Source organism: Pterocles gutturalis, unplaced genomic scaffold (genome assembly GCF_000699245.1).
Source record: "Pterocles gutturalis isolate BGI_N339 unplaced genomic scaffold, ASM69924v1 scaffold24427, whole genome shotgun sequence".
In the NCBI taxonomy this organism is placed as follows: Eukaryota; Metazoa; Chordata; class Aves; order Pterocliformes; family Pteroclidae; genus Pterocles; species Pterocles gutturalis.
Window position 1 is genome coordinate 1 of NW_010113492.1, and position 9,928 is coordinate 9,928.

A 9,928-nucleotide genomic window follows, 5' to 3' on the forward strand; every position below is an offset into this window, starting at 1 on the left:
GGGCGGGGTGAGGTGTGCGGGGCGCGGGTGGCAGCGGTTCCTGATCCAGTGTTGGTGTTCCTGCTCGGCGTCCAAGGAGCTCGAACAGATGGCGAAGGAGCAAGACAGGGAGTCGGAGAAGCAAGCCTTGCTGCGGGAGGTGGAGAACCACAAGAAGCAGATGCTCAGGTGGGTCGGGCAGCCGGTGCTGTTTGCAGGTCCCCTGTAACCAGAGGGGTCTGACTCCCCACAGCATCTTTCAGAGCCACAGATGGGCACTGACATGATGCTGGGCATGGTTTTGCCCCAGAGCTCGTCAGGGGTGGGATGGGCAGGGTAGGAGTCCCTGCTCCCTTCTCTCTCCTGTCCTACTCCCTGAATGTCTGTCCCTTTGAGCAGCTGAGCGTGTAAGTACGTGGCGTGAGAGTCTGTCATTTGACAGCTGGCACAGTTTTCTTCTTCCCTTGCTCCATAAATCATACGCTTAGGAGAAGAAACGACAGGACAGTATATTGCTATTCTTTGGTGTAACATAGAATCACAGAATGGTTTGGGTTGGAAAGAACCTTAAAGATCATCTAGGTCCAACACCCCTGCCACTAGCCCAGGTTGCTCAAAGCCTCATCCAGCCTGGTCTAATGTAGAGAAAGTCTATGCACATATCCAGGGTGCTCAGTTACAGCGGTGATTGCTTTGTGAAAACTGTTTTTGCTTGCAAGGGGTTACCGTCATACTACAACATTGTGCTCTTGTGATTTCAGCAATCAGGCAGCTTGGAGAAAGGCAAATCTAGCTTGCAAAATTGCTATCGACAACTCTGAGAAAGATCAACTGCTGCAGGGAAGAGATTCCTTAAGACAAAGGTATTAGACCATCCCACTGCATGATCTGAGGTTTAAACAGAATATGTGATTTTTCACTAGTTTTAAATGGAAATTATGTAATGTTTTGAAGTTACTTAATTAGATCTGGAACATAGCTTTTCTGTCATGAGTGCATTTACCTTTTGTGGAGATTTGAACTGTTAAGGATTTTGATAATTTAAGGTTTTCTTGGCATTGGCATGTCTTACATGGAAAAGGGGATGAGATAGCTGTCGTAGTTTTTACGACCATCCTTTACATTAATTCCAGTGAGGGTCATAAACAAGTAATGGATCATTACGCAAGCTGTTTTCACGTGCAAAACTGGATGTAAGCTTGTGTAATTTCTGTGTTGAAAAGTTGGCTTACTTAGTAGCATGAAGCAACAAATGGGATACCCAAGATAATGAAGTGGTAATTTGTATCAGTGATTCCATGCCAGCTCATGAAGTTGTACAGTCATGGATTAATAACGGGTGAAATGTGGGCCCCTGTGAGATTCTGAGCCACTAGCAGTTGTTTTGGCTCATGACTTTAATATTTAGTGATTTTTTTTAAATTGTTTAGTGAAGATAATCTGAATTTCTTATGCAGTAAAAACTGTGCGTGTCATTTGTACATTGGTAGAGATGTTTGGTGCCAAGCTCTGTTACAAGCACCTTGTCAGCAGCATTTTGCCATACCCAAAGACATAATTTTATCCCTTCCTGCTTTGCTTTTTCCCTTTCTTTTTCAGGAAGACCACAAAGGAAAGTCTGGCAGAGAGTGCAAGTAACATCACGGAGAGTCTGATGGGCATTAGCAGGATGATGTCCCAGCAAGTCCAGCAGAGTGAGGAGACTGTGCAGACCCTAGGTACAGATGTTATTTGTGTGTTTGTGTGTGGACTGGATGATTGAAGCACCTTTCACCAGTTCTGTTAAGATGGGGAGAGGCAAACTGACATGATGTGGAGCATAGTGGAAACCTGCTTTGCCGTAGAACTTACTACGGTGATAATTAAAACAAGCCAGCTGAACTCTTAACAGTTGGACGTAAACAGAAAATAATAACGAAGTTGTGTGGAGCTGTTTGGTTGAGTTTCTGTTTCATGATTATGAGTAAGCAAGGAGAAGGGGACAGGATGAGGAGCTCTTGTTTTGGTTTCATATAAAAGCATAAAACAAAAGCAGTGTGTGTTCACAGGGTGTTGGGAGCATTTGGTGTTACTCTGTGCTGCTGTCCTGGCATGAATGTGGAAATAGCAGAGAAAATGAAAGCATAGGTACAAGTCTGTGCACAGAGGAAACTTAGTACGGCTGGAAGACTCTGTTCACCCTGTCTCCAGCTGGGATGACTAAGAGACAAGGAGATCAAGTGACTTGAACTTGAGGTCACTTGCTCTGTCAGCAGTGCATCAGGGACTGTGAAACGAAGATTTCACCCAGTTCTTTGGCCTAGACTCCTAAGACAATAAATCAACTGACCTGTCAGAACTGGTGATTCATGAAGCATTTAGAAGTTGGATCTGTGTTGCCTGGGCCTCTTATGAGCTGTGCTTTTGGGCAGAAGAGAGAACAGTTTAAATATGAGGATAAATAATGCAACTTTTGCCCTCCCTGTTTTCTGCCCCGTCTGAGGATGGCAGCTGGCACAGTTTGTTCATGCAAAAGTAGCATGTTTCTTCTCCCATTAAAAAGACAGTTTGGCAGACGCTTTGTCACCCTGTTTCTGACTGAACAGCACTTGGAGTTCATCAGGGGAAAAACTATCAAAGGTCATTTACAAAAACGCAGCTGCAAATTCTGAATCAGTAGTTAGAATTTCCATTTTTCTGAGCAAGTCCTTTCCTAGTACATAGTGAATATGTGCGGCTGTGAAGCGGGGAAGCTCTGCTTTGTCATTAACGATGGGAAACAACAAGTTTTCTGTTTTCACTTGGATCAAAACACCTCTTTAAGATGGGACATAGTGATTTGCAAAATATACAGATGTATTTCTGCTATGCTTGTGTTGTGAACCAGACAATATGCTTGAAGTTTGGCCTTTCTTTAATCAATGAGTTCCGTACAGAGTGATATGCCAGCAGTCACTGTTGTACTGGGTGTGCATTCTGTAATGTAAGAAAAAGGGGACTCCTGGGCTTTTCCTTTTGTTTAGTAATAAGGGTCTCATATTGCTGCATGCTGCTTTTTCACTTTCTGCAAACCCATCTGATTGATTTACTGCTCTGGCTCAGGAGAACAGTTTCAGTTGTGTAATTAATGTATTCAAATGTTGGTCTGTCCTGCTGCCCCTAGAACTAATGCTGATAGTGATGGTGATTTCTCTCTCTAAATTGGTGGTTCTAGCAGCATTCTTATTTCACTCTGCTTCCAGCGAGCTGTCAGGTAGCACTGACTTTGTTAATAAAAAAATGTGAATTAGATTTGGTCTGGTAACCTAAAAATTAAAAATTCACAAATAGGACAGAGGGCCTTTAAGCCATTCACTACTCTTATTTTGCTTTCCATTTTTCTTTAGTGCATCAGGACTGCTGAGTTGTGAGAGATTCTGCAAGAACACAGTCTGCATTTATCTTACCCATAAGTCAGTCTGACCCAGGAGGATCTCAGAGGCACTATGTGTATTGCCAAATGTTGCATGCTTATATCCTTTGTCATGTATTTTTGAAGCACAATCAGCTGAATTATTTTTTTCCCTTAATTTCAGCCAATTCTTCACGAACCATCCTGGAAGCAAATGAAGAATTTAAGTCCATGTCTGGGACAATTCAGTTGGGGCGAAAGCTAATAACAAAGTACAATCGCAGGGAACTGACGGACAAGCTGCTCATCTTTCTCGCCCTTGCCTTGTTCCTGGCCACGGTGCTCTATATTTTGAAAAAAAGACTCTTTCCATTTTTGTAAAACTCCAAAGCTAAACTGAACTATTACCGAAGATCAGAAAGAGATGGCATAATGATGGTAGGGCTTTTAAATAAAATAATAAAGGGATATTGCAATAGCTAAAAGAGTGTTAGAGCAGGCATGACTTTATACTGTCCCCATGCAGCGTACGACCTGCTTAAGAAGAGCTTAAATGAGCACAAGTTGGGAAGAAGCAGGTAGACCAAGGTGTGGAAAGAAGAAACACCAATTTACCTGTGGGTTTGGGGAACTAGTCAAACCCTTGAGGAACTAGGCACTCAAAGATGCCAGTCTTAACTTTCAACTTCATTTTGCCTGGAATTTAACTTTCGTCCTTGGCTTGGACTGGAAGCTGCTTTGACATCTGCATGTGAGGTGCTGAGAGTAAGAGGAAGGATGGAAGAGTGAAACTTACATACATTCCGTTAATAAACTATTTATTATATCTGTGTAAATGGAGTTTTGTTTAAAAAACTAATGGATTGAAAGAGCCTAATAAGTTCCAGTGTAAAAGTTCTGCTTAGTCCTTAACAGCAGTGGTTGCTTAGGGATTGTTTTTTCTGGGAGCGTAGCACACATGCAGTCTGGCTCTGTTCCTCTGGTCTCGGAGGGCTCTGACCAAGTCAAAAATAGGAGCCCCAATTGTTACCCTTAATTCATGCAATGTATTTGAGAATTACATAGCCCATCTGTTGAAATCAAAAGCCTTTTTGCTTCTTTTCTTTATAAAATTCCACTTTATATTTGGAAAATAGTGCTAAGTTGTACGTTTGAAAGTTTTTCTTGCTCATCCGGTTGATCTTTTCTCAGTTAGTAAAATCTTTTACAATTATTACCTTCCCTATCTCTTCTGCGTTAGTAATGGGAGTTGATTTGCTTTAGTAACATAGATACCAGCCTGCCACACTCCATGTAGCACCTTGAAGTACCAAAAACTGCACTACAATGATCTTAAAACTGATGTTGCCTTGCCGTTTGGCAATTGTTTCATGGCTTCTTCAGAGCTGACTGGTAAAGTTGATGTTCTGTTTAGGAAATTCTCACAGAATGGTTAAATGCTGCCTTAATTTAGTAATTAGAAGTAATGTTTTTTTGAAAGGCAGTGCTACATATATCCTAAGAAATATGGGGTCAAGCAAATTGCAGTATAGAATTTTATGTGAAATTTGGGGTTAGGTTACCATTGGAGTTAGTTCTCAATAGTACATTTAGAGACAAGAGGTGACCAGTGGATTGCCTTGTCATTGTAATATTCATTTACTAGATCTTATCAATAGTCAGAATTTACCTTTTTGCGAGCAGCTGCTACAAGCTTGGTTAAATCCAGAAGTGGCAGTAGGCTGTAGTAATCCCAATGGGTGTGCGGGACAGCTGAGGTGGTGATCGCATGGCTATGTGCGTAAACAAGAAAAGCTGGAATTTGTAATCGAGTTCAGAATCAAGGGCTCTGCCTGAAGAGTTGGAATCTGAGCCTTTCTTCCTGGTGTAGTAAGAAGGGATTGGGAAACCTCAGCACTAGGACTGGTACATCCCGCAGAGGGCACTGCTGCATGGGAGTCGGAGCGTTCTCTTGCCCTGGAAGTCCTGTAATGCTCAGACTACACAGAATGGATGTGGCTTTTTCTGTATCATTTATTAATCACATTTCAGTGCAGCCTTCCTAGCAGGCTTACATGAGATGCAGAATTTACACAAAGATTGAAATAAATTGACAGTGTGCGTTTTCTGGATTTGAGTAAGAGAAATTACTTGGCTCAAGAAAAGAGACATGGCAAAAAGTCAACACGCATGTGCTTTTTCATAATATAAAAGCCTTGTTTTGGAAGAAGTCTTCTGATGAGCAGACTGCGTAGTGTAGTCTGCAAGTTGGGACCCCATTGGAGCAGGTTTCATCCAGCTCAGCATTATTGGCTGTGGCATTCACACATATCATCTCTAGCAGCAGGCTCCTGCCTTCTCTGGAGCCCTCGTGGCCCTGTGTCCCTCTGCGCGGGTGCGTAAAAATACATAAAGGGTGATAAAGTGTGGGCTTTGTCCCCTAGTCTTGGGAAGTATGGCTTTAAATACAAACAATATTTAAGATATAAAGATTATTTATACTATAAATACATTTCAAATTAATTGCTGTGCAGCAGTTCCTGTTCTCCAGATCAGCAGTGTCATGCTGTTTTATGCAACTTCAGAGCAGTCAAATAAAATTTTCTTTTTATGAACGACTTACTGCTCCTAGGGCAGCTGTAGCGGTGCTGCTTTATTTTTTTCAGCTAGCTCTAGAACAGTCACATTTTTCTGAAACATGGTACCTGCAGGTGGTCCAACACTAGCTGCCTCAGTGTTTCCTCCCTCACGTGGATGCATTATAAAAATAGGTTGTTGCTAATCTCCGAGATACTGGGACACTGAGCAGAGGACAGCTCTGCTGTAAGCAGTGATGCAGCACGACTGCCTGCAGGAAGTTTGACGGGGTTTATCTTTGCGATGTGCTCCTGTCAGAACGTAGATCAACCTTCAAAAAAGTAACAGCTTTCTTACAGTGCTGAGAAATTTCAGTAAAATTTTTTTGGGGGGCTTTTGGGAGATGATCATTTAGGAAGGGGGCTGCAATGTAGCAATTTGAGAGAAAATAAGAGCTCTGCTGCTGAATGTCTTGGGTTTTGCTCTGTTTTCATCTTGTTACTGAAATTTTAGCTTTCAGACCTTGACCTGCTGGAACACTCTGAGAGCAAAAAATAACTGTTAAGGACTTTCCTTACGACATTTGCTTTCTGGTGCATCTGGATTTAATTAAAAAAAAAATCTAGTCCTTTTGTAAACATACCTACCTGCTCTGTATAAACTGACCATCAATTTACAGTCCTTGGAGACAAGGGAGATAAGTGAAAAAAGATCAAGGACAAGTGGACCTGTTGGGAGAGGGGAAGAGTAGAAACCCTCTCCAGGACACAACAGGTTGGTCTGTAGCGCTTGGCACCTGAACCATTTCCTTCCATAGGCAGCCAGAAACCATCCAGGCTCCTGATGGGCCATGGACCTGAAAAGCAATAATCAGTGGAGACAGCAAGATAAATGTTATTTCCTCTTTGGGGTGAAGCACGCCGAGTGATGCCTCAGCAGACACCCTGGCTTGGTGGCTGGGTGCTGGAGCAGGGGTGGAGCAGGTGGTGGGTGTCTTGGAGCCCCCCTGGGCAGGGTGGGATGCCTCAATCAGCCCGTATGGCCCACAGCTGGGGCCAGCTGAGTGGGCACGCTCCAACATCATCCCTCCAGGCTGCAGCATGGTGTCTGGCTTCCTCTTCACCTACAGACCTTCTTCTGGGCTTGAAGGTAGGTCTCTATATCTGGTTTTTTTTATAATCATGTGGGAACAGTACTATGGGAAGAGGAGGTGGTTGTGTCTGGCCTTTGTTGTCCAATGCTTGCGATGTTTATCCAGGGAGCATGGAAAGCTGGGCAGTTCTTCTGTGGCTATGGGGGGATTTATGTTTGTGTCTTCTGCCTTTTGGGCAACCTGCTAGCCTGCGTGGCCACCTCTGAGTGTGAAGATGGGGTTTGAATTGTGCAGGATGGTGCGTCTCAGGGTCTTGGCTTCTGCTGCGTGCCCGAGGTTGTGCTGTGAAGGGTAAAAACTGGTATCACACCAATTTATTGGAAAGAGAACAGTGTTTTCCTAGGTGCTTCATCCTCCAAGTTTGCCTTGACAAGTGCAGTAGATCTATGGGGGATGGTGAGGAGAGGATGGCCTCTGCTCCCTCTGCGCTTCTGGGCTTGGGTGTGACTTGGAGCCCTCCTGAGACCAGGAGCTCCAGGACTGCAGAAGGTGTTTGGGGGGCTTGGAGAATGAAAGAAAGAGAGTTCTGGAGATGTGTTCAGGGCTGTGCTGGAGGGCTCATACAGAAGTGAAAGCCAACAGGAGTGCTCCTGGAACCTGGGCTGTTCCTCTCCCCTGGGCAGTGGGGGTCGGATGCGGTCCCTGCAAGCTGATAGTGGCATTCATTGTCACAAAACAGCTCTAGTGAAAATCTTTTTCTTTCAAAGAACAGCACTCCTTTAAAACAAGGAACTACTATGAGCTTAAAAAGGGACTGAAACCCCCTTTTCAGGGGCTGAGGCAGGCAGCTGGCAGCAATCAAGCAGCTGTGTGTTAATGAACTCATCAGCTGAGCAGCGTTAACTACCTGTGTCCTCCCGGCCAAGGGCGCTGAAGCCATTTAAAGGAGGATGGGTGTTTTCCTGGGTCAAGGGTGCTGAAGCCATTTAAAGGAGGATGGGTGTTTTGCTGTGCAGCTGTTTCGGGATGAGGATGGGGCAGTTCTGGTGCCTCAGCAGATTTAGACATTATTTATTAAAGAGCTTGCTGGTTTGTGAGAGCCTGTGTCAGGTCCTGCCTGTGGAGCCCAGCCTGCTGAGATCAGTTTGCTTTTTCTGAACACCTGTAGAAAAGGGGAGGATGGCTGGAGGCTGACCCTCAGTATGCCAGGAGCCAGACAGCGCTGTTGGATATTTAGCTGTGTTGCCAGCACGTGGTTAGCGAGCTGTGGGTACAGATGTGATCTTGGTCTCTGTTCGTACGTGCCGGCGGTGGAAAGCCCATGGGCAGGAGCAGCTGCCTGATGGGTATCTGTGTTGCTGTGTCTGGGACTGTGGGCATCTCCCCGGTACATCCCTGGTGTGTGCAGCATGAGAGTCACTTCCTAAGGATTTACTTACCTCTATGCTTTCAAGTAAAGTCATCTTTTAGTGTTTGCAATAAAACACTAGATTTGAGGGGAAAAATGGAAATAGTTTTAACATATGGCTGACTGTAACTGTGCTGAAAAGACTTATTTGATTTGACTTGTAATTATTTAGTTATTGGTGACAGCATGAGCAAATACAGAAATATTACAGGATAACACTCTGTGGGAAAATAAAGAGTGTAATTTTTTTTCTGCCTTTCTAAGAATTAAGGGGAAATGCAGTGTGTATTTGAAGTTGTGCTTTTGAAATGCTTTCCACATAACTGGCTTTACCAAAATGGAAGGGTGAATTCATAGCTTGGAAGTTTCTAAAAATGTCTCTGCCAAATGTGTGCGGCTGCTATCACATGCCAAGTGGTCCAGAGCAAGCCAGGCAAGTCAGGCTGGAATCTTTGGGGGCTGAGAATATCCAGGGGGCATGTGCATACTTGTCTGCAAATATGTGGGGCTCTTCTTTGGAAGTGGGGGAAAAAATCAGTTTAATGTAACTTCACCTCCCTATTTTTAATGGTGTGATTCCACCAGAAGAGAAATCTTAAGTAAATATTTTAGTGAGATGTGCCTTTGTGATTGTACACTGCTGTGAAGGGCACCAAAGCCCTTCATGTAATTGATGGCTGAGCACTTGCTCGGTTTCTGTCCCTTAAAGGTGGGATCAGAGCTCTCCAGATAGGCAGCAGGTGCTGTGTACCGCAACCAAATGCTCTCGGCACTACCGGAGCAGAGCAGCAGCCTCAGTATGGGTTGGTCATGATGCTCTCTGGTATAAAAGCCAACTATCCACCAATTAATCTTTTCTAATTGCTGCAAGATCGATGTAATTCTCTGAGAGTAGGTGGTGAAAATGGGAACCTTGCTTCAAAACTTAGCCCCTTTAATGGGGCTGGAAGTTTGCTCTGCTGTTTTCGTTCCGTTTCCCTGGTTATCTGTGTTTCTCAGGGTCACAGACTGGTTGACATTGGCAGGGACCTCTGGGGTCCCTCTGGTCCAAGCCCCTGCTCAAGCAAGGCCACCCACAGCCACTTGCCCAGGATTGTGTTCAGATGGCTTTTGAATATCTGTGAGGATGGAGACTCCATAACCTCCCAGGGAACCTGGGCCACTGCTCAGTCACCTTCACAGTAAAAGTGTTTCCTGATGTTCAGAGAGAACCTCCTTAGTTTGAGTTTGTGCCCATTGCCTCTGGTCCTGTCACTGGGCACCACTGGAAAGAGCCTGGCTCTCTCCTCTACGCACCCTCCCTTCAGGTATTTACATACGTTGGTAAGATCCCCTTCCCCTTGATAAGAAGCCTTCTCTTCTCTGGGCTGAACAGCCCCCGCTCTCAGCCCCCACTCAGTCCTCATTTGTACTGTTCAGTAGGGTATTTTTTACATTAGTTGAGAAACAAGTTAAACTTAAAAGAGGTGGAAAGAGCCTGTATTTGAATTTTAGTATAACAGCCGGTTCTCTCTTCTAATGC

The 9,928-nt window shown here is 44.4% G+C and overlaps 1 protein-coding gene across 2 annotated transcripts; it reads left to right on the forward strand.

Moving 5' to 3' along the window:
* The first annotated feature begins 65 nt into the window (after nt 1-65).
* Nucleotides 66-3,917, forward strand: BNIP1 (BCL2/adenovirus E1B 19kDa interacting protein 1). Of its 2 annotated transcripts, none has more exons than XM_010074525.1 (4): nt 66-168; nt 741-842; nt 1,579-1,697; nt 3,534-3,917. In XM_010074525.1, exons 1-4 carry the CDS (start codon nt 89-91, stop codon nt 3,728-3,730), a joined length of 498 nt encoding a protein of 165 aa, XP_010072827.1. In that variant the 5' UTR covers nt 66-88; the 3' UTR covers nt 3,731-3,917. The 2 variants fall into 2 exon arrangements, with proteins under 2 accessions (XP_010072827.1, XP_010072826.1); XM_010074524.1 differs by having other exon boundaries at nt 76-168; nt 699-842; nt 3,534-3,909.
* Nucleotides 3,918-9,928: the final 6,011 nt, after the last annotated feature.